Source organism: Astyanax mexicanus, chromosome 10, assembly GCF_023375975.1.
Source record: "Astyanax mexicanus isolate ESR-SI-001 chromosome 10, AstMex3_surface, whole genome shotgun sequence".
Lineage (NCBI taxonomy): Eukaryota > Metazoa > Chordata > Actinopteri > Characiformes > Acestrorhamphidae > Astyanax > Astyanax mexicanus.
In genome coordinates this window covers 49,527,977-49,549,755 of record NC_064417.1, presented here as the reverse complement: position 1 = coordinate 49,549,755, position 21,779 = coordinate 49,527,977, and the positions used below count along the sequence as shown (strand labels likewise).

At 36.3% G+C, this 21,779-nt stretch overlaps 1 protein-coding gene across 3 annotated transcripts in view; it reads left to right on the top strand.

The window, feature by feature from the left end:
• The window catches only part of gria1a (glutamate receptor, ionotropic, AMPA 1a), a 151,435-nt gene that overhangs the window by 115,026 nt on the left and 14,630 nt on the right, over nucleotides 1-21,779 (top strand). For 2 of the 3 annotated variants that reach the window (XM_022684310.2, XM_049483882.1), the window contains exons 12-14: nucleotides 3,345-3,543; nucleotides 6,755-7,002; nucleotides 15,951-16,065. In XM_022684310.2, the coding sequence (XP_022540031.2) occupies nucleotides 3,345-3,543; nucleotides 6,755-7,002; nucleotides 15,951-16,065 (562 nt within the window). Of the gene's footprint in view, nucleotides 1-3,344; nucleotides 3,544-6,754; nucleotides 7,003-15,950; nucleotides 16,066-16,636; nucleotides 16,752-21,779 lie in introns of all 3 variants that reach the window. The other variant, XM_022684311.2, reaches the window with a different exon arrangement.

The following is a 21,779-nucleotide window of genomic DNA, read 5'->3' as shown; positions in this document are numbered from 1 at the left end:
GATGCAGAGCTTTCAGACCTCAAATAATGCAAAGAAAGAGTTCAGAAATCAATATTTTTTTGGAATAACCCTGGTTTTTAAACACATTGTTCATGTATCTTGGAATGTTCTCCTCCACCAGTCTTACACACTGCTTTTGGATAACTTTTATGCCATTCCCAAGGTCATAAGAATCTTAAATAAATAAATAAATAAATAAAAAGTAAGCAAATTAACAGCTCCCCAGATAAGAACCACCTAAATGCTTTTTCACAGAGTATTTTACTTTTACTTTTAAGTTACTACATGATTCCTTATGTGTTCCTTGATAGTCTGGATGACTTGGAAAGGTAATTTTATGTAGACGACTGTGTCAGGATCACCACGTCACCTTCAGATCAGAGCAGGTTTTATTTAATTTTATTGTTTTGTCGTTTCCACAGTGTTTTCTTTGAATAGTTTGATATTTTGCCCTCTGAAAGTCGAGCCATTCAGAGACTCCTCTCGCTGCATGTCGCTTTGTACTCGGGTTGTTTCAACCTTGTCATCCTTTCATCGCTTTCGTTTCATCTCTCGCTCAGCTTAAGTGATTATACTGCGTGTGTGTGTGTGTGTGTTTGTGTTTGTTTGTGCTTTATCAGACTTGTTCCACCAATCGCCTTTCAGCTTCCTGTTGCTTTTCTGCTACAGTTGCCTGCTCTCTTGTTGTGGATTGTTGTGGATACACACATTCGGTATAATTTTTGGTGCACTCTAATTCACACACACACACACACACACACTATCATATACACACACATTTCGATGCACATGATCGAGATAAACTCCAGAGATAAAGCTCCTGAGGGATTTAGGCACTAACCCATTTTTTTTTTCTTCTTCTTCAAAGTGCAATTAAAGCGCAGGCTAAGCGCTCACGGTTCGATTAATCCCAGGCAATTAGTATGCATATGTTCATTAAACTTGGCGGTGAGGTTGTGAGAGGGAGATTAATGAGCGGTTGCAGCGCTGCATTGTGATTGGTCTTATCTGAGCTCAACACCTTTGGGTAGAAGGTACGAGGCGAGGCGATACCGAGCGGGGGGGCGCACACACTCGACACCTGTGAGTAGTGTAAACATTAGAGCGAGTAAGTGGAGCTGAGATGTGTATTCAGTACAGTACATACACACACACACACACACATACATACACACACTTTACTCAGTATTTACAGGGTTCTGTAGTGTCTGAGTGGGGTGTTGGAGCTCGAAGTGAAGCTGGGGCTGACCTGTGGATGCTGTGGGTGGGCGCGTGAAGGCCATGCTCACCCAGTTCAATGGCTTTGGCCCACTCAAAAGCTTAGAAAGTGCCTGGAAAGCAAAACTCTGCTTTACTTGTTTCATACTAGTTTCAACTATATATAGACTGTGTATAGCTGGACAGAGGTCGGGCGCCCCCTGCTGTTCGGTTGCAGAAAGCTGTGTAACCCCACCCATCCCCATAGGTTTCAATGGCAAAACAGACAACATTCAATCAGGTTTTTTTAACGATTTTCTAATATACTGTAATTCTACCTCCATTATTTAAATGCTACAAACAGCTAGTGTAACCTCTGCTTATATTGTTAAATTTTTATATCCCCACAGAATTCGTTTTTTAAAACGTTATTCAGCTCTATTTAAAAAGGTGTGGTTATTGGTGTGTAAAAGGGCTGGGTTACACCTAGCTGGGGTGGGACCAATAACTGTATGGGCGGGACCATAGACTCTGTGAGCACTGTGGAGGCAGCCCTCAGGGGCGGGGTTATTTAAATGAGTAGGCGCTCTCTCCACAGTCTTTCTCCCTCCTCTGGTCTCTACTGCGCAGACTCGGGTATCAGGATCGCCAACATGGAGGAAGATTTTGGTTTCATTTGCATTGAATGAATGGGAACGGCGACACGGCGTCCATCTTTTTTACAGTCTCTGGTTTCAACCAACAACATTACTCAGGGTTTGTACAGTCATAAAAAAACTGGAAAAGTTATGGGGTTTTAAAAAAGTAATTTCCAGGGCTGGAAAAGTATTTTTGGAAAAATGAAATTACCCAGAAAGTTTTGGAAAAGTCATTGAAAATTTGCAGGCTACAAATCCTTGTGTTTTTCAGTAGTTCAGTAATTTAGCCCTACACAATGTAGCTCTCAGGCTTTGACACAAATATTATTATTGAAGATTGTGTGTCAGCATTGCTTAAAGAAATGTTTTTGTTTTTATTTTAATAAAATTAAATTTAGTCCTACTGTTGTCAGTTTTGATAAAAAATGGAAATTTCTTGGTTAAAAACCGTTTGAACCCTGTGACTGTATTTTTCGCACTATAAGGCACACCGGATTATTGATGGGTGGTGGTGGGGGGGGGTTGGCTAACTAAATTAAATGAGTGCTGGATGTTAATCTACATAGATTTCTCTCCTAAAAGCTTTATTTTATTTGGGTGAGTAAAGCGTTTCTTTTTATTTATAGTAAGCTTAGATTCGCAAATTTCTCCAGCACTAATGCTGGAGCATTAGCGTTAGCCGCTAACTGCTAGCCGCCAGACAGAACTACACAAAGGAACCCTGAGTTCTCCAGTAAGCCAGGGCGATATTAGCTAGTGGTTTGTGTCAGGTAGCTTGTTGTAACATGGTAAACGCGCAGACTACACTCCGATATACTCAACTGAGAACGGCGGGTAATGCTTATGCTGCTCCAGCAGTGCTAACCAGGGTTAGGAGCAGGCTACAGGAAAATAATACTCAACTCTAAACGGGGAAAGAGCTTGAAAATAGCAATTTTCAATAGCTTGGATTAGTTTTGGAAAAATAAAAATGTTCTAAAGGTGTTGGAAAAGTCATGGAACATTTCTCTACAAGTGATTGTGTTTCCCTTTAAAGCTATTTTGTTTTTAAAAAATAATTGAATGTTTGCACAGATCCATCACATCACTTCGCATTAGCTTGCTGGCTTTCGATTGGAGATTGAACTATATCTATACATTTGCTAAGTAAGAGAAATGCTGATTTAATGCTGTCTGGCTTTATTCATACAAAAATCTGAGGCAGAGTCATGAAAAGTCACGGAAATGTATTGATTAAAAAGTGTATGAACCCTCACAGGGTGCCGCACACTGCAGTAACACTGAGATACAGAATGAAGAAACTGCAATCTAAAACAAGAAGAGGATATTAAAAGGAGGACACCTGACCTTGTTGTCTCTATTGGTTTTGTTGTCTTGACATTAAAGGGTTAAAGGTTGCATTTGCATATATACATATGCAAATGCTGTGTGAATTATTCTAATTTTTCTCATATTTTATCATAAGGATGTAAATCCTCATACCTTTGTTTGTGTGTGTTTTGCCTGCAGGTCTCTCTCAGGTCGTATTGTGGGAGGCGTCTGGTGGTTCTTCACCCTCATCATCATCTCCTCCTACACGGCTAACCTCGCAGCCTTCCTGACGGTGGAGAGGATGGTGTCGCCTATAGAAAGCGCTGAAGATCTGGCCAAGCAGACGGAGATCGCTTACGGCACGCTGGACGCCGGATCCACCAAAGAGTTCTTCAGGGTGAGGAACAAACGAATAAATTAGAGCCTGATGCACTTTTAAAAAGACAATGAAGAAATGCTACAGGGACATTCCAGGATTTTGGTACATTTCAGGGGTGGTCACTTCTAAAAAATTGATCTTCGATTTGATCATTTTTAGTCATATATTTATTAAATACAGGTAATAGACTATCGAAAAGTTTGATTTGTCAATCTCAGGCATCAAAGCACTTTTTTAAATTAGATTATGCAATATATTTGGTAACTTACAGTAAGAGGGTTGCGAGTAACAGGGTTGCAAATCTAGGCTAAGTTGTGGTTTACCCCAGGAACAGATGCTAACTGTAAAATTTAGCTATGTATACAAGATCAAGGACCAACATAGTTATATAAGTATATAAAGTAAATTTTGACTCTACTCATTATTAGTCTTACAATATGAGTAACAGGGTTGAGTTCACTGAGTGACACACACAACTTGGACAAACATATTGGGAAAACAAAAACTTGAAAATTGTTAGAGCACTTACTCTTGGTTTTGCCATGTGGGCAGAAAATGTCCTTGTGATGTCACTTCCTTTGTACCAGTAGACAAATATTTTAACTCTTTCTCTGCAGGTAAAATTCCTTATGGTAACAGGGTTGAGCACATGTTGTGGGACACAACTTAGTAGCATAAAAACTGTAACATGCAAAACAATGTAGACCAAAGAAGCTGTTTTCATAAGTAAAGGAGATGCATATCAACAATATACAAGAGGAAGTCATTTATTTAGAGCTTATTTTAATTGTTAAATTTGCCAAAGGATTTGGTCACCCAATGTGTGGGACAAGAGAAAACGGCCATTTTTTGAGGTGGTCCAAAGGTATTCGGTCTTTTGAATAATATCTAAGAAGCTTATTTTTCCACCAAATTTTACAGTTTGTTTTATAACAAGTACATTTTTCACAAAAAAAGTCATTTTGGATATTTTGGATATGAACTTTTGAAATTTAAGTGGTGGGACAGGAAATGTACCAAAATCCTGGAATGTCCCTACAACACTATAGATGAACTATGATTGTGATACAAAGGTTTCTTTGAGTGAGGCTTTAGGCGCAATCTCAGCTAATTTACTTAAGTAAATTTAAGATAAATAAACAAAACTGTATAAAAACAAGAAAGAAGAGCTAGCACGGTTAGCGGGTAATGTTAATGCTGCTCCAGCAGTGCAAGCCTGGGTTAGTAACAGGCTACAGGCCGATAATGCTTTCCTCTAAAGAGCTAGCACTTAGCACAGTTAGCGGGTAATGCTAATGCTTTTCCAGCAGTGCAAGCCTGGGTTAGCAGCACGCTACAGGCCGATAATGCTTTCCTCTAAAGAGCTAGCACCTAGCACAGTTAGCGGGTAATGCTAATGCTGCTCTAGCAGTGCTAGCCGGGGTTAACAGCACGCTACAGGCTGATAATACTCACCTCTGAACGGAGAAATAGCGGTTGAACAACTAAACTTAAAATTCCTGTATAATGCTGTACTTCAGTGGAGTGGCTTTACTGCTCCTTAATACCTGACTGATAGAATTTATACATAAAACGCTCCAGATTATAAGGCACGCTGATGATTTTTGGGAAAAGTATATGATTTTAAGTGCAAAAAATACAGTACTAAATGAAGTACTGTCTGTTACAGGTTTTTGAAGGCAAACCAATAATAAAAATAAAAAATACTGTTGGTTTTTAGAGAATATATACAGTATTGCAAAACATAATATTAACCCCTACTTTCAACCTTCCAGTACTCGCTTTTATTCAGTTTTTTTTTTTTTATGTGGGCTTATTTTTGGTGGATTGTATCCAGACTATCTACTGCTGTGTATACTGTATACTGCTCCCAGGCTCCGGGCTGCAGTGGAGCGGATAACTCGGTCCCTCTGGGCGGCTACTTTAGATGTCAGACACTGAATTCACACAAAGCTTCTATACACCGTTTTATACAGCGTACAGCAGGATACACAACTTTAACATGGTTTTTATCTCACTGAGGCGATATTCAGCAGGTCAGCATGTGAAATACTGGCATAGCTGCCCTCAGTTCACCGGGGTTCACCAGGAATCACTCTCATCTGGAGAGTCTCCTTTAGCAACCCAATTTGTGTGGTTTACCATTCCATATTTCTGTAAAGCTGCTTTGTGACACCATCTGGTTTCATTCATTCTTTTAACACTTTTTTACCGTTTACTATGTAATTCCATATGTGTCTCTTAACTGTTTTCATGTCTTTAATATTAATCTACAATGTAGAAAATAAATATAATAAAGAAATAAAGAAAAACACTTAATGAGAAGGTATGTCCAAACATTTGACTGGTACTGTTGTGCTGCAGGTCTCAGCTGGGCTGGAGCAGTTTAATGGTGATGACACCTGTTTTTCTGAGCTGGATTACTCACTTAAGCTGATGACAGACATTATGTGCCGATGCTGCAATATTACCTTTAAATAAATTATTCATTGTTCAGTATTATTTGGTGCTTATTCAGTGCATCACTATATAGTATGTACAGTGTAATGCAATACAATACAAACATAAAAAATGAAAGAAAGATCTATTTATTTATTTATTTATTTATTTATTTAATAATTTCTTATTCTTATTATTTTATGTTGTCTTTTACTTTTATTTTATATTTAATAAATTATTTTTATTATACTATTTGTGTAATTTTTTTCAATTGATCATTTTATTTAGATTTTACTATTTTTGTATATTATTCGTCTATATTAAATGTATTTGTTTATTATTTATTTTATTTATTATTATTAGGTATTTCCTTATTTCCGTATTTACAGAAAATAATAGCTAAATTAAATTATTTAAAAATAACAGTGAATAAATTATAAAAAATAATTTTTAAAAAATGGATGATATAATTAATTCATAAAAAATTAAGATCAAAAGGAGATAAGATTAATAAAACAAAAATTAGTTAAAATGAGCTAAAACTAACTTTTACATAATACAATAAAAATACAAATAAATAAATGAACTAAATAAAAGTAATAATAAAAATAAGAGTAATGATAATCAAGAAAATCAAAATAAGTTAAAAAGCAATAATACAAAACTATAAAGAAAAAAAAAGAAAAAGAAATAAAAAGGAAAAAAATAAATAAAAGAAGAACTTAAATAAAAAATAAAAGTTAAGAATAAATGCGTCTCCTTCTCTCATACTGCTGTTCTTCCTCCCCAGAGGTCGAAGATCGCTGTGTTTGAGAAGATGTGGTCCTACATGAAGTCTGCAGACCCCTCGGTGTTCGTGAAGACCACTGACGAGGGGGTGATGAGGGTCCGGAAGTCTAAAGGGAAGTACGCCTACCTGCTGGAGTCCACCATGAACGAGTACATCGAGCAGCGCAAGCCCTGCGACACCATGAAGGTGGGCGGGAACCTGGACTCTAAAGGCTACGGAGTCGCTACGCCTAAAGGATCCATGCTCAGGTAAAAGGTGGACAGCGCCCCCTGTGGCCCTGTCTGGGTTTTGCATGCGTGCTCTGTGGATTTTGTGGAGGTCAGTCTGTGAAAGTCAGTGGAATCGCTGATTGGTGGTAATGGAGGCTAATAGTGTGCTGTATGAGGGGGGGCCCAGTTGGGGTCACATGTTCAGAATAATATTCAGGGTTCATACAGTCATGAAAAACCTGGAAAAGTCATGGAATTCAAAAATAACAATTTCCAGGCCTGGATAAGTTTTGGAAAAATAAAAATACCCAGAAAGTTTTGGAAAAGTCACAGAAATTTGCTCTACAAATCTTTGTGTTTTAGTTTATCGATGGAGAAAATCTAATTTGAACTACAAAAACATCAGCTCAGAATTAATTCAGCAATTCAGCAGTTTTAGTTAATTTTAGTTAATGGTTTTATTGTCTATGTCTTTACTGTTTTAAAAATCGTATGGTCATGAAAATGTGCCTTAAAGGCATGGAAAAGTCATGAAAAAATCATGGAAATTTATTGGTTAAAAAGTGTATAAATTATGAATATAAACAATAGAGATGAACAATAGAAATGCTGCATTCCATGTACCTTGGAAGTCATGCTGGATTAAGTGGATTACGTCACACCCAAGTTGACCGGGTTCCACTTAAACATATTGTATAAATTATACGCTTCAAAAATAGTTATTTTTTTAATGAATACTTTTATAATTGAGTGCACAATTAATGTCAAACATTTCCAATAGAGATGCACCAAAATTCAATTTAGCCATTTTTTTCCATTGCTAAAATTAAAAAACATTAAAATTAGTTTTTTGCCCTGCTTTAAAAAAACATCATTGTTTGGTATACCTTTTTTGGCCTTTTCATTAATACTGTCAAATTTTTATGGCTATTTTTAGTCAAATAATTTCATTTGCATCACTATAGTTTACTAAAATTTGTTTGACATTATTTTATAGAAACATCAAGCACAAATATGATCTACTTTTGTCTTAACTCAGAGTTATTATTTTTAGCATTGTCCCTGAGTCCCAGTTGATAACAGTGTAAATGTATGAATATAAACAATAAAGGTTTTTTTTTTACGAATAATTTAAGAGTTTTACACCCAATTAATTAAATATATTAAATTAATTAAATAAATATCCAAAAGAGATATATATATATATATATATATATATATATATATATATATATATATATATATATATATATATATATTTTTTTTTTTTTTTTTTTGCGCCAAACAAAAAATAAAAACAAACTTACAGTCCAAATGTTTTTGCCAGATTTACATTAGCTTTGCCATTTTTCCCCACAATTGCTAAAATTAAAATGCCTGTTTTTACTGCTTTTAAAATTAAACATCATTGTTAAATTTTAGGCCTTTTCACTAATTGGGATAAACCCTATAAGTAGTTTTTTTGTCATTTTCAGACTAATAAATTCGGTTATATCACTATTTTCCAAAAAGAAACTTTAGCTATAACATTTGGAGTTTACTAAAATTGGTTGGACCCTCATTTACCACGGTTTTATGGCAAATCTAGCCCAAATATGCCTTACTTTTTTTCTTAGCCCAGATTTAGTATTTTTAGCATTAGATAGATAGATAGATAGATAGATAGATAGATAGATAGATAGATAGATAGATAGATAGATAGATAGATAGATAGATAGATAGATAGATAGATAGATACTTTATTGATCCCATAGATGTGCAAAAGATACATAAACAGTAGATGAATGATTTAAATGTGTTGTGGCATCACTATTGATGGGGGATATACAGCTGAGTAGCAGCTGAATGGGTGGGACAATTGGCCTATAGCTAAATTAGGGAAAACAATGGTAGTAAACTCTGTTATACTGCTGCTTTTACTACTTAGGATCTGTGTGGGCGGCCATCTTGGATTCTGGTTCTTGAGTCTTTCCCATCTTTCCAAGTAGACCAACTTAAAACTAAAAACTTGTGACATTTGAGGTGAATGGAATGCAGCATGATAATAATACATGTTTTTATCCTGTTTAAAGTTTGTGAATTCTATTTTTTTGAGCAGGTTTATAATGGTGAATCCTCCTCCTCTTGTTCGTACACAAGCTACGATTGCTTTTCCGTGTCCTGATTGTGGGAAAACACACTGTAGCGTGTAGCCTCCATTACCCCACAGTGTAGCGTTGTGTTTGTGTGAGTGTTGAACACAGAAATCAGCCCAGAATGTCCTGTTTTTCTCACTGAGAGAGAGAGAGGAGCTTCTCTGCTGATTTCCTCTCGAGGGCTTGCATAAGAATCAGTGGAAGAACAGCAAACTCTTCAGCTCTGATTGAACTCTGCTGTTTCTGTTCAGGTTTGGGGAAACTAGTTTAGAAAAAATATATAAATCTTCTTTATTGTCACAAATCATTGAGTTTCAGTGGGTGGGGATAAGCTACTGTTTCATTGGTTTATTAACTTGTTCATTGTCTTGTTCATGACCTATGCTGAGGGGCAACAAACAGCTTTTAAATTGTATTATGTGCAACAACAAAAAACATTTAAAAATAAAGAGAGAAAATACATGAGAAAATACATTGTAATGGATGCAGGGCACATAAAAATACATTAAATAGATAAAAACTGACTTCCTATATTGGTTTATTAGATATGTTATTGCTGACTGATTAAAATAAACAAAGTAGGATACATTTTAAAGTGTTGTAATTACTTATTATTAGTTTAAAAAAAAAACAATAATAAACTCCTTCATAGACTCTTTATAAGCCCTTTATATAGCCTTATTTTAAAGTGCATATCATATTTATGTGAAATTCTTAAGTAACTGGATTGTACTTCATACTGTACTTCATAAAGTACTTATTAAATACATTTTATTATATTTAAAAAGTCAAAACATTTATTAATATTTTTTTACAGTGTATTAAGAGTTTGCTGTATTTCCATTTCTATTCTATGCAATATGCCCATGTAATAACTGATAACTGATGAGGTTAAATAAATATCACATACAATTTGTGTTGATTTTTTTCTGTATATACTGTATCGTACAGGGGTTGTACAATGAAACTGAAACACCTGTCATCGTTTTAGTGTGGGAGGTTTCATGGCTAAATTGGAGCAGCCTGGTGTTCAATCTTCATTAATTGCACATTGCACCAGTAAGAGCAGAGTGTAAAGGTGCAATTAGCAGGGTAAGAGCACAGTTCTGCTTAAAATATTGCAATGCACACAACATTATGGGGGACATACCAGAGTTCAAAAGAGGACAAATTGTTGGTGCACGTCTTGCTGGAGCTTCTGCGACCAAGACAGCAAGTCTTTGTGATGCATCAAGAGCCACAGTATCCAGAGTAATGTCAGCATACCAGCAAGAAGATTGACAAACCGCATCCAACAGGATTAACTGTGGACGCTGTAAGAGGAAGCTGTCTGAAAGGGATGTTTGGGTGCTCAAATCACGGCAGAATTCAATGTGCACCTCAACTCTTCTGTTTCCACCAGAACTGTCCGTCACCACAATACATTATTGTGGTCTAAAACCATGTGTTTCAGTTTAATTGTCCAACCCCTGTACGTGCTATAGCAACTGTATTTCACCTTGTCGTTCTTATGCTTTTGTACCATCATCAGTTAAATTGCTTGTGTTTAGCGCTAACCTGTTCAACTAATGCACCACCGCACATGTGATCCCGTGTTCGGTGGTGTGCAGAAAGGGCTCAGAAGGGCGATTTCGAGCTGCTGGAATAACCTCAGTAAACTCCATCTCCTTCTAATAAGCTAAGCTCCCAGGGGGAAGACCTGCTAGTCATTTTGTGGGTCACCTTATAGCGACACGAGCGAGAGGATGGAAAGAAAGTAATAGAGGGAGGAAGAGGAAGGAGGGGGGGGGGGGCGAGAGACATTGGCTACAGGATGTAAACGCAGCTCGTTTCAGTACTCTACCTCAGGCAGGAGTGGAATTAAATTCGGCGCTCAGCTGGAGAGATGGAGAGAGAGACAGTCCCTGAGTTTTTTCTAAGCAGCTGAATTCTATTTTAGCTGAATTACGACCTGCATGACCCACATTCCCGGAGCCGGACCCTCGATGCGCCCAGATATAGACCCCCAGAGAGGGACTCCTGTACGGGTGACCTGTTTACCTGATCTGACGCAGTGTTAGTGTTCATGCACTGAAACTGAACTCGGCCGTTTACGAGTATTCAGTCTATTTACAGAGAAATACAGATCAGTAAACAGGACTGCGGTCTCTGGTGGGCGACTGGGCACTGAGGGTCAGACGCACAGATATAGGGTGTTATTTGTTAAGGTTATGTTATTTATGTGTGCAGCACAGCAGTCAAAATGTGTAATACTGCATATAATTGACTGTAGTTGTTTAGAAATTGAGTTTTTCTATATAAAACTAAGGCTGGATCAGTTTCTGAACTCAATTTCAGTTATACAAGCTCACATATTGAAATATAAATACTAAACATTACAAACGACATATGATCCTATCCTAAGTGGAGTCATCATTGGGTACCACTTTATTTGAAGGATCTTTAGGGTACATACAGTAGGGGCTTCATAACACATTCATGAGCTCTGAATTAGGGGTGGGCGATATGGCGATATATAGCGTATATCGATATACTTGGCGATATAGGAAAACAGAAAAATATTTAATTAATTTCAGGAATGTAGTATAATAGTATAACAGTATAATCATAATGTGGCAAAATAAATAATATAGCATAAAATAATATAATGCAGCAAATAATATTGCAGAATATTTAGCGCATGCATATAAACTGCAAACTAAAACAATTATACAATAAATACACCTAAAGCTTCACAGTAAATAATAGACTACTTTTAAGACAGAACAGCCCTATTATCACGATATGGATTTTTAATATCACGATATTTCTGTGTCACGATATATTGTATACGATATAATATTGCCCACCCCTACTCTGAATAATGCATTTATAAAGCATTATGTATATATTTATTTAAGCAGTGCTGGGTGGTATGATAAAAAATATTTATATCAAAGTATTTTACAAAATTCTTTAAGAAGAGATATGTCAACAACTTGAACTTTTTTTTCCTTTAAAAAACTAAATATTTTAAATAGTTCCATAAACTGAGAGGAAGTTTTCTCCGAGCTGTGGATTGATTGCACACCTCCATTCCTCTCTTTCTGAGTGAATATTTTGCTAAAATTGCTGTTTGCTGTTCTTTTTCTACTTTACTCGGATAAAAAACACTTATAATGCAAGGAACAGCAACAGGAGCTCCTCAGATAAAGTGCTGTTCTCATTTTTCTCATTCTTCATTTCTAATACATAATGGCTGCTGATTTCTGCTTGTAAAGGTCTTATGTATGGAAAATATATTACCACTTTAGATTAAGAGATTTTAAAATAATTCATAGATCATATATCGTGTTACGAATAATAGCATAAATATTTAAATATACTGCATATGTAACCCTGTAGACATAAAGGTTACATTTCCCTTGCCAATTCAGGTGGATAAAGATGCTATATTTACATTTAATATATGTTTATTCATTTCTCCAGCGCAAAATTAACAACCCAAACTGCAGGCATGTGTTTCCTTATTGGTGGGAAAATATGTAAATTAAATTTTTTTTTTAAATGTTATAAACGATCAGTTAATTGATCAGTTAATAAATTAATAAATGCATTTTGGCTGCTGTTGCATATCTGTATTGTTTGTTTCAGAGTTGTCAGAGCTGTACCCTGAGCTGGCTGGTAGAGCAGTGGAGTAACTGCAGATGCCCGCTGTGTCTCTGTGCCCATTTCCCCTCACCTGTCTCCCCCCCCACTACACCCAGTCTAACCATCACTCCATCATCCTATCATCCCATCAGCAGCACTGCCGCCTCCTAACGCCCGCCTCCCCACACTGACTATAGATAATCTCATCTACACACTCTCTATATCTCTCTATCTCTTTCTATATCTCTCTATATCTATATATCTCTCTATATCTCTTTCTATATCTCTCTATATCTATATATCTCTCTATATCTCTTTCTATATCTCTCTATATCTATATATCTCTCTATATCTCTTTCTATATCTCTCTATACCTCTCTATATCTCTATCTCTCTATATATCTACACACTCTCTATACCTCTCTATCTCTTTCTATATCTCTCTATATCTATATATCTCTCTATATCTCTCTATACCTCTCTATATCTCAATCTATATCTCAATTCAATTCAATTCAATGTAGCTTTATTAGCATGACTGTGTAAAGTACAGTGTTGCCAAAGCATTACAACAATATCCGTCTATATCTCTCTACATCTCTATATCTCTATATCTCTCTACATCTCTATATCTCTATATCTCTCTACATGTTATATCTGTTTATACCTCTCTATATCTCTATATAACTCTCTATATCTCTCTGTACCTCTCTATATCGCACTCTATATCTCTAAACATTTCTCCATATCTCTATATAGCTCTCTATATCTCACTCTATATTTCTATATCTCACTCTATATCTCTATATAGCTCTCTATATCTCACTCTATATCTCTATACCTCACTCTATATCTCTATATCTCACTCTATATCTCTATATAGCTCTCTATATCTCTATATAGCTCTCTATATCTCACTCTATATCTCTATATCTCACTCTATATCTCTATATAGCTCTCTATATCTCACTCTATATCTCTATATAGCTCTCTATATCTCACTCTATATCTCTATATATCACTCTATATCTCTATATAGCTCTCTATATCTCTATATAGCTCTCTATATCCCACTCTATATTTCTTTATCTTACTCTATATCTCTATATAGCTCTCTATATCTCTCTGTACCTCTCTATATCTCACTCTATATCTCTATACATCTCTCTATATCTCTATATCTCTCTATATCCCACTCTATATCTTTATACATCTTTCTTTATCACTATATATCTCTCCATATCTCTCTATATCTCTATATATATCTATGTATATCTCCATATCTCTCTATGTCTCTATATATCTCTATGTATATCTCTATATATCTCTCTATATCTCTCTGTACCTCTCTATATCTCACTCTATATCTCTAAACATTTCTCCATATCTCTATATAGCTCTCTATATCTCACTCTATATCTCTATACTTCACTCTATATCTCTTTATCTCACTCTATATCTCACTCTATGTCTCTAAACATTTCTCCATATCTCTATATAGCTCTCTATATCTCACTCTATATCTCTAAACATTTCTCCATATCTCTATATAGCTCTCTATATCTCACTCTATATCTCTATACTTCACTCTATATCTCTATATCTCACTCTATATCTCTATATAGCTCTCTAAATCTCTTTATCTCACTCTATATCTCACTGTATATCTCTATACCTCACTCTATATCTCTATATCTCACTCTATTTCTCTATATAGCTCTCTAAATCTCTATATCTCACTCTATATCTCTATATAGCTCTCTAAATCTCTTTATCTCACTCTATATCTCACTGTATATCTCTATACCTCACTCTATATCTCTATACCTCACTCTATATCTCTATATAGCTCTCTAAATCTCTTTATCTCACTCTATATCTCACTCTATATCTCTATACCTCACTCTATATCTCTATATCTCACTCTATATCTCTATATAGCTCTCTAAATCTCTTTATCTTACTCTATATCTCTATATAGCTCTCTATATCTCTCTGTACCTCTCTATATCTCACTCTATATCTCTATACATCTCTCTATATCTCTATATATCCCACTCTATATCTTTATACATCTTTCTATATCGCTATATATCTCTCCATATCTCTCTATATCTCTATATATATATCTATGTATATCTCCATATCTCTCTATGTCTCTATATATCTCTATGTATATCTCTATATATCTCTCTATATCTCTCGATATCTCTCTATATCTCTATCTCTATATCCCTATATATCTCTCTATATTACCCCCTATATCTCCCTCTATATCTCTCTTTACATCTCTCTATACCTCTCTATATCCTTATATACCTCGCTGTTTTTTTCTCTCTCTACCGCTATCCCTTTATTTCTCTATCTCTCACTTATTTGTTCTCTCTCACTCTCTATACCACTATCTCTCTCTCTCTCTTTCTCTCTCTCTCTCTCTGGGATTAGAGAAACTCTGTGGGTTTTACTGAGTGGCCGAGGCTCTGCCCGCGGGTGTGGAGGTGTGGGCCGTGTTTGTTTGCATTGCTGACCGAACCACTGGGTGCGATGCTGTGCAATCAACTGCGTGTCCGTGCCTTTAAACTGTGGGCAGAGCGCAAGACTGAGTCTGGGTAACAGATAAAAGCCTGAGACGTGCTCCGAGAGTTAATGCTTTCTCCCCTGTTTGAAGTGTTCTGTTTATTATGTGGCTGATGCTACGCTAGGATATTTAACTGCAAATACCAACAAATATACTCATAAAATAGGCTTTGTACAGAGTAGTGTAGTGGAGTATAGGGTAGTATAGGGCATTATAAGGAAGTATAGGGTTGTATAGGCTAGTACATAGTTGTAACGTGTTTTTCTAAGGGTTAACTTAACTGTTTAGCAGCTAAACTAACTAACCGTAATTTGTACAGATTGGAGGATGTTGGCCACCCAATTCTCACACATCAAAAACGGGGAAAGACCATGAACAGTAACCCTAGCACATCTCAGGCTGTCCTGCTCTCCTTTTAACCCATTAAGCTCCGCCCACTGCTCGGTAAAACCTTTCTTTTGCCAAAAAAATAAAGAAAAAAGTCAAACAAACAAACAAAAGCATTACCTTAACATCCGCCTTCCGCAGGCTGAGCTCAGACCTGCTGCTTCATGCATTAACCCCTTAAACTCTCGCTAAAGCTCAAGACCAGCCTCTGCTTGGAACTGCCACTGACCACACTATTGTCTCATTATCGTTTCAAGAAACCCAGTAAACCTGGCAGTGTTAAAACTGAACGAGCAGGGCCTGTTGGACAAATTGAAAAACAAATGGTGGTACGACAAAGGCGAGTGCGGCAGCGGGGGAGGTGATTCCAAGGTCAGCCCCCATGTGACAAACCCAGCGGGTAAACATCCAGCACCACGGGGTGGGTAACCGGCATCCCAACGCTGACCAAACACTCTGACCAAAAGTGTCCAAAAGTGAAAAAGTCACAGAAGGGCTTTAATATGTGTTTTTTGAAGTGATAGCTTGTGCTCTGGAAGCCTCGTCCGGCACGTAAAGACCTAATTCGGCTAAAAAAGGAAGAGAAGAAGCCTCCGCAGAGTGTTTCCAGCCTGCCGGTTACCCGAAGTGATATAGTAATACACATCTCGCAGCAGGGAGCCAGTCAACATGGCTAGATGGAGTATTAATGCATATCACTTTCTCTATGTACTGCCAAAATGTGTGTGTTCTTTTTTTCTGATTTGTGAGGGAGTGTGTGTAAGTGTGTATGAGGCTGTGAGAGTGTCTGTGAGCAAAAAATAATGCAGATAAGCGCCTGATTTGAGCTGATGCGGGTGATTGTGTGTATGTGTGTGTGTGTGTGTGTGTGTGTGATTGATTGTGCGCCGAATAACATAAAATAACATGCGGCATGTTATTTATGTTATTTCCCCGGTTGAAGAATCCCCATAAACCTAGCGGTGTTGAAACACAATGAGCAGGCCGTCTTAGACAAACTGAAAAACAAATGGTGGTACGATAAAGGCGAGTGTGGAAGCACGGACTCCGGACGAAAGGTCAGTTCACACTACGATCCTGTGCTGTAACCTCTCAGTGACCCCCCCCCCCCACTCTCCGGCCCCCCACCCTCCACACTGAGCCACGGGCCATTCTTACTGTATCTCTCTCACTCTGCTTTCATGAGTCGCTCTGAATGTCTCTCTCTCTCCAGTCTCACATTTATTTTTATCTTACCTAACGGCTCTAATACAGAAGTGCAGGTACAGAGTTTGGTGTGGATTTTTATTTTTTACTGTAGTATAACAGAAACATGATGTGATCTTTACTGTTTAAGAGGTATCTTACTTTTACGTAATAGAAAATAAGAGGAATTGTGTAATCACAGAAAACATCATGAGTTGGTCACAGGCATGAGACAAGGGCTGAATTTCATTATAAATATGTAGTTGAAGGTAGTTTAGGGTAATATAGGAGGTATAGGCTAATATAAGGTAATATAAAGTATAAGAGAACACAGAGTAGTATTGGGTGGCATATGAAGTATAGTGTAGTATAGGTTAGTGTAGTGAGTATATAGTTTTATGGGGTAGTATAAAGTAGTATGGGGGAGTATAAGCTAATATAAGGTCATATAGGGGGCATAGGGTGCTCAAGAGACTATACACAGTAGTATAGGGCCCTATAGGGAGAATTGGGAGTGTAGATTAGTATGGGGGAGTGTAGTGAGTTTAGGCTAATATAAGGTACTCTAGGGTAGTATGGGAAGCACTGGGTAGTCTAGAGACTATGGGGTAGTATAGGGGATATAGAGTAGTATAGGGTCCTATAGTGAGTGTAAATTAGTATGTAGGTTTAGTGTAGCATAGGGAGCATAGGGTAGTATAGGGCATTATAGAGAATGTAGAGTAGTATAGCATTTTATAGGGGTAGTGTAGGGAGTATTGGCTAATATAACATAGTATGGGGAGCAATGGGTAGTCTAAAGACTATAGGGAAATATAGGGCATATAGAGTAGTCCAAGTAATATTGGAAGATTAGGGCCATATAGAGAGTATAATGTATTTTGGAAAAATAAAGGGAGTGTATGTAGGTAAGTATGGCGGTTTAGTAAAGCATATGGATCATTGGGTAGTATAGGGTATTATTAGGAATATAAGGAGTATAGGGTATTATTGGGAATTTAGGGAGTATAGGGTAATACAACGTAGTATGGGGAGCATTGGGTAGTCTAGAGACTATAGGAAAATATAGGGCATATAGAGTAGTCCAGGTAATATTGGATGTTTAGGGCCATATAGAGAGTATATTGTATTTTGGAGATGTATAGGGAGTGTAGGTTAGCATAGATTTTATCGGTAGTATATGGAGTGTAAAGTCATATATGTAATATAGGAAATGTAAAGCAGTATTGGTTGTATAAGTAGTATAGGGAGTGTAGAGAACTGTATACTACTATTATATAGTAACTTGTGATGTATAGGGTAGTATTTAAAGTATATAATAAATATCAGTGGGTATAGGAAAGTATAGAAAATATAGGGTATTATAGGAAGCATATAGTAGTATATGGGTATTATGGGGAATAGTATAGAATAGTATAGGGAGTATAGAGAAGTATAGGTAGTATAGGGAGTGTAGAGACGTATATGTAGAGACGTATACATATATATATGTATAAGGTAGTATAGAGTAGTATAGTGGAGTATAGGGCATTTTAGGGAGTATAGGGTAGTTCATAGTAGTAATGTGTGTTGTATAGGGTAGTATTTGAAATATAGGAAATATAAGAGGTATAGGGAATATAGAGGAGTATAGTGTATTAGGTTGGAGTATAGTAGAGTATATATGGTAGTATTAGGTCTGTAGTTCTTCCCGTTGGTCTGAATTATGTGTCTGATGTAGAGAAGTCGTGATGAGCTGCTGCACTGAGCTGCTGCTGTACCCTGAGGGAGATAATTTATGCATGTTTTATATAGATTAATGATAATTGGGTTTGGTTTTAATTAGTAGTATATTATATACTACATTTTATCGGGACCGTTCGAGTGATCTAATTAAGATTTTTTTTATTTCAGCCCGTGTTCTGCTCTGGTTCTGTACGCAGTGTTTCTCAGGGCAGTGCAGGCTGTAATTTAAACGTAATAAAGTTATCTTTATGGAACGGTATGTAAATAATGAGCTAATTAGCAGAAGCAGTTTGGAGGGGAAGGTTTATTACGCGGCTCCTGCAGGGCAGGGGATTAAATGTGGGCGTGGAGAGAGTGGGCAGGTGCGGCCGGGTGTTCAGACGCTCAGTAAGAGATGAGCCCTTGCCCTTCACCCACAGTCTGCCGAGTCTGTCTGTCGTCTCCTGTCTGTATGCCCATGGAGTGTGCATGCGTTCGGGATGCGACCAGGGTTGCCAAACTTTATTTATTATTTTTATTTTTTAGGCCTCATTTCTTGACAAATGAAGAGAAATTATTTTCAGTCGCATCACTACTGTCTAATGTTCATATACACCTAATATTTAGACACGGATACAAACAGTTCACCCCGAGGAATATGCTAGTTTTAAAATGTAAATCAGTGTAACATGGTTACTGGGTTAAATACTTCAAATTACATCAATTACATGGTCAAATTTAGGTACCTGTAAATAGGTACAAAAGGGCACTAAAATTATTTCTATTTATTGGCTCTTTCTCAGACTGTGAGGCAGAATGTGTTAATATACTGTATATATCGTTGTTGTTCTATGAAAAACACTTTTTTCTCAGTTTTTGTTGTTTTCCAGTTTACTACATAATTTGAACAGACAAACTGTCTCTTACACTGTGCCAAAATTTCTTGATGAACAGACCAATAAAAACTCTTCAAAATGACCTGAAATAAACTCTTTTTACATTGACTTCCATTGAAAGTTTACAAGGTTTTTTTCTCTCCTATAAAGTTGATGTTTTGGAAATAAGTGTTTTTCATTGGACAGTGACGATATATTGTTTAACAGTGTTCCTAACAATCAAATAATTTATATATATTAAGCCTTTACTTAAGAAATTAAAAGGACTCTTGCATATACCTTCAAAAAGCTGGATTTTCTCAGTCAGCTTTATGAGGTAGAATCACCTGAAATTCAGGCTTTCAGTTAACAGCTGTGCTGAACTCATCAAGAGTTAATTACTTGAATGTATTGCCTCTTAATGTTAATTTTTGAGAGCATCAGTTGTAAAGTAGTGAAGAGGTAGAGTTACAGGTATACAGTGAATAGTGAATATTTGAGTAATGTTCTAATCCAGATTATGAGAAACAAGAACTTCTTAACTAAGTAAATAAAAAAAAACACTACTTTAAGAAGAAATGAAGGTCAGTCAATCCTACAAGAAGAATTTCAAGAACTTTGGAAGTATCCCATAGTGCTGTCAGCACAAAGACCATCAAAAATGTTATGATGATGAAACTGGCACTCATTAGGACCACCCAAGGATTTGGGTTTGTTTAACACTTTTAAGTTACTACATGATTCCGTATGTGTTTCTACATAGTCTTGATCACTTCACTATTCATTTATAATAAGAAGAAAAAGAAAATTAAAAGAGAAGGTGTGTCCAAATATATGTATATATTATTTTTATATATTTTTTTATTGGTTAATGATACATTTCTGAACAGTTGGCAACCCTGGGTGTGACCCGGTGGACCCGTGCTGTCCTGTTTAAGGCCCTGTCTACCAGACTCATTACACACACACACACACACACACACACACTCCTGCATGACTCGGACACGGATGACCCCACTGGCCACTGATATATCTCAGCAAAACCAGACAAGTTAAGCCCCTCCCACTTCTTTTGACTGACAGATGTGCCAAACTGGCATCTTATTATAATTTTCCACTAAGCCCCGCCCCCTGACCGTCCACCACCGGATCACTCCACGAGTGGAACTCTGACCTGCATGGGTACCCACCACTGAACCGCCCAGCTGTGTGACCCGTCAGTTACTGCGCTGTGTGTCTGTGTTCTGATTGGTGTTCTGATAGACTGTGGTTTGTGTTTATGAGGAAATGGATCAGTGAAGAATAGCTGATATGAATTTGTTGGTGTTTATGATGTAAAATCATGAGGTTAGCTTAGATTCTCTGTGCCTGTGCTGGTGCATGAGTGCATGACTGAATATATATATATATATATATATATATATATATATATATATATATATATATATATATATATATATATATATATATATATATATATGTCTGATAATTACTGTTGTATTATAAACTGTGTGATAATGGTGTAAACATATATATTATAAAACATTATAGGAACTGGTAAAATGTTTGGAATGATGTATTAATTAGTGTGTAGTTTATGTGTTATAATAGATATCCTTAAAGATTTATTAGCTGTACTTTAAATATGAACAGTACATATTTTAAAATCATTTGAAGTAGCGCATTTATTTCGTAGTCACATTTAAAGATTATGTCATGTTTTTGCATTAGTTAGATTCAGTAGTTTATTTAAAGAGCCCATATCCTGCAGTTTCTTACCATTTGTTATAATGAGAATAGGTTTGTATAGCTGCTAACTGCACAGTGTAACTTTGGTGGAGTTCCATATATACAGCTCAGGAAAAAAATGAAGAGAGCACTTCAGTTTCTGAATCAGTTTCTCTGATTTTTCTATTTATAGGTTTATGTTTAAATAAAATTAACATAGTTGTTTTATTCCATAAACTACAGACAACATTTCTCCCAAATTCCAAATAAAAATATTGTCATTTAGAGCATTTTGTTTTACAGAAAATGAGAAATGGCTGAAATAACAAAAAAAAAGATTATAATCCAAAGAAAACAAGTTCATATTCATAAAGTTTTAAGAGATCAGAAATCAATATTAGGTGGAATAACCCTGGTTTTTAATCACAGTTTTCATGCATCTAGGCATCATGTTCTCCTCCACCAGTCTTACACACTGCTTCTGGATAACTTTATGCCTTTTCTTCCTGGTACAAAAATTCAAGCAGTTCAGCTTGAGGTTTGATGGCTTGTGATCATCCATCTTCCTCTTGATTATATTCCAGAGATTTTTAA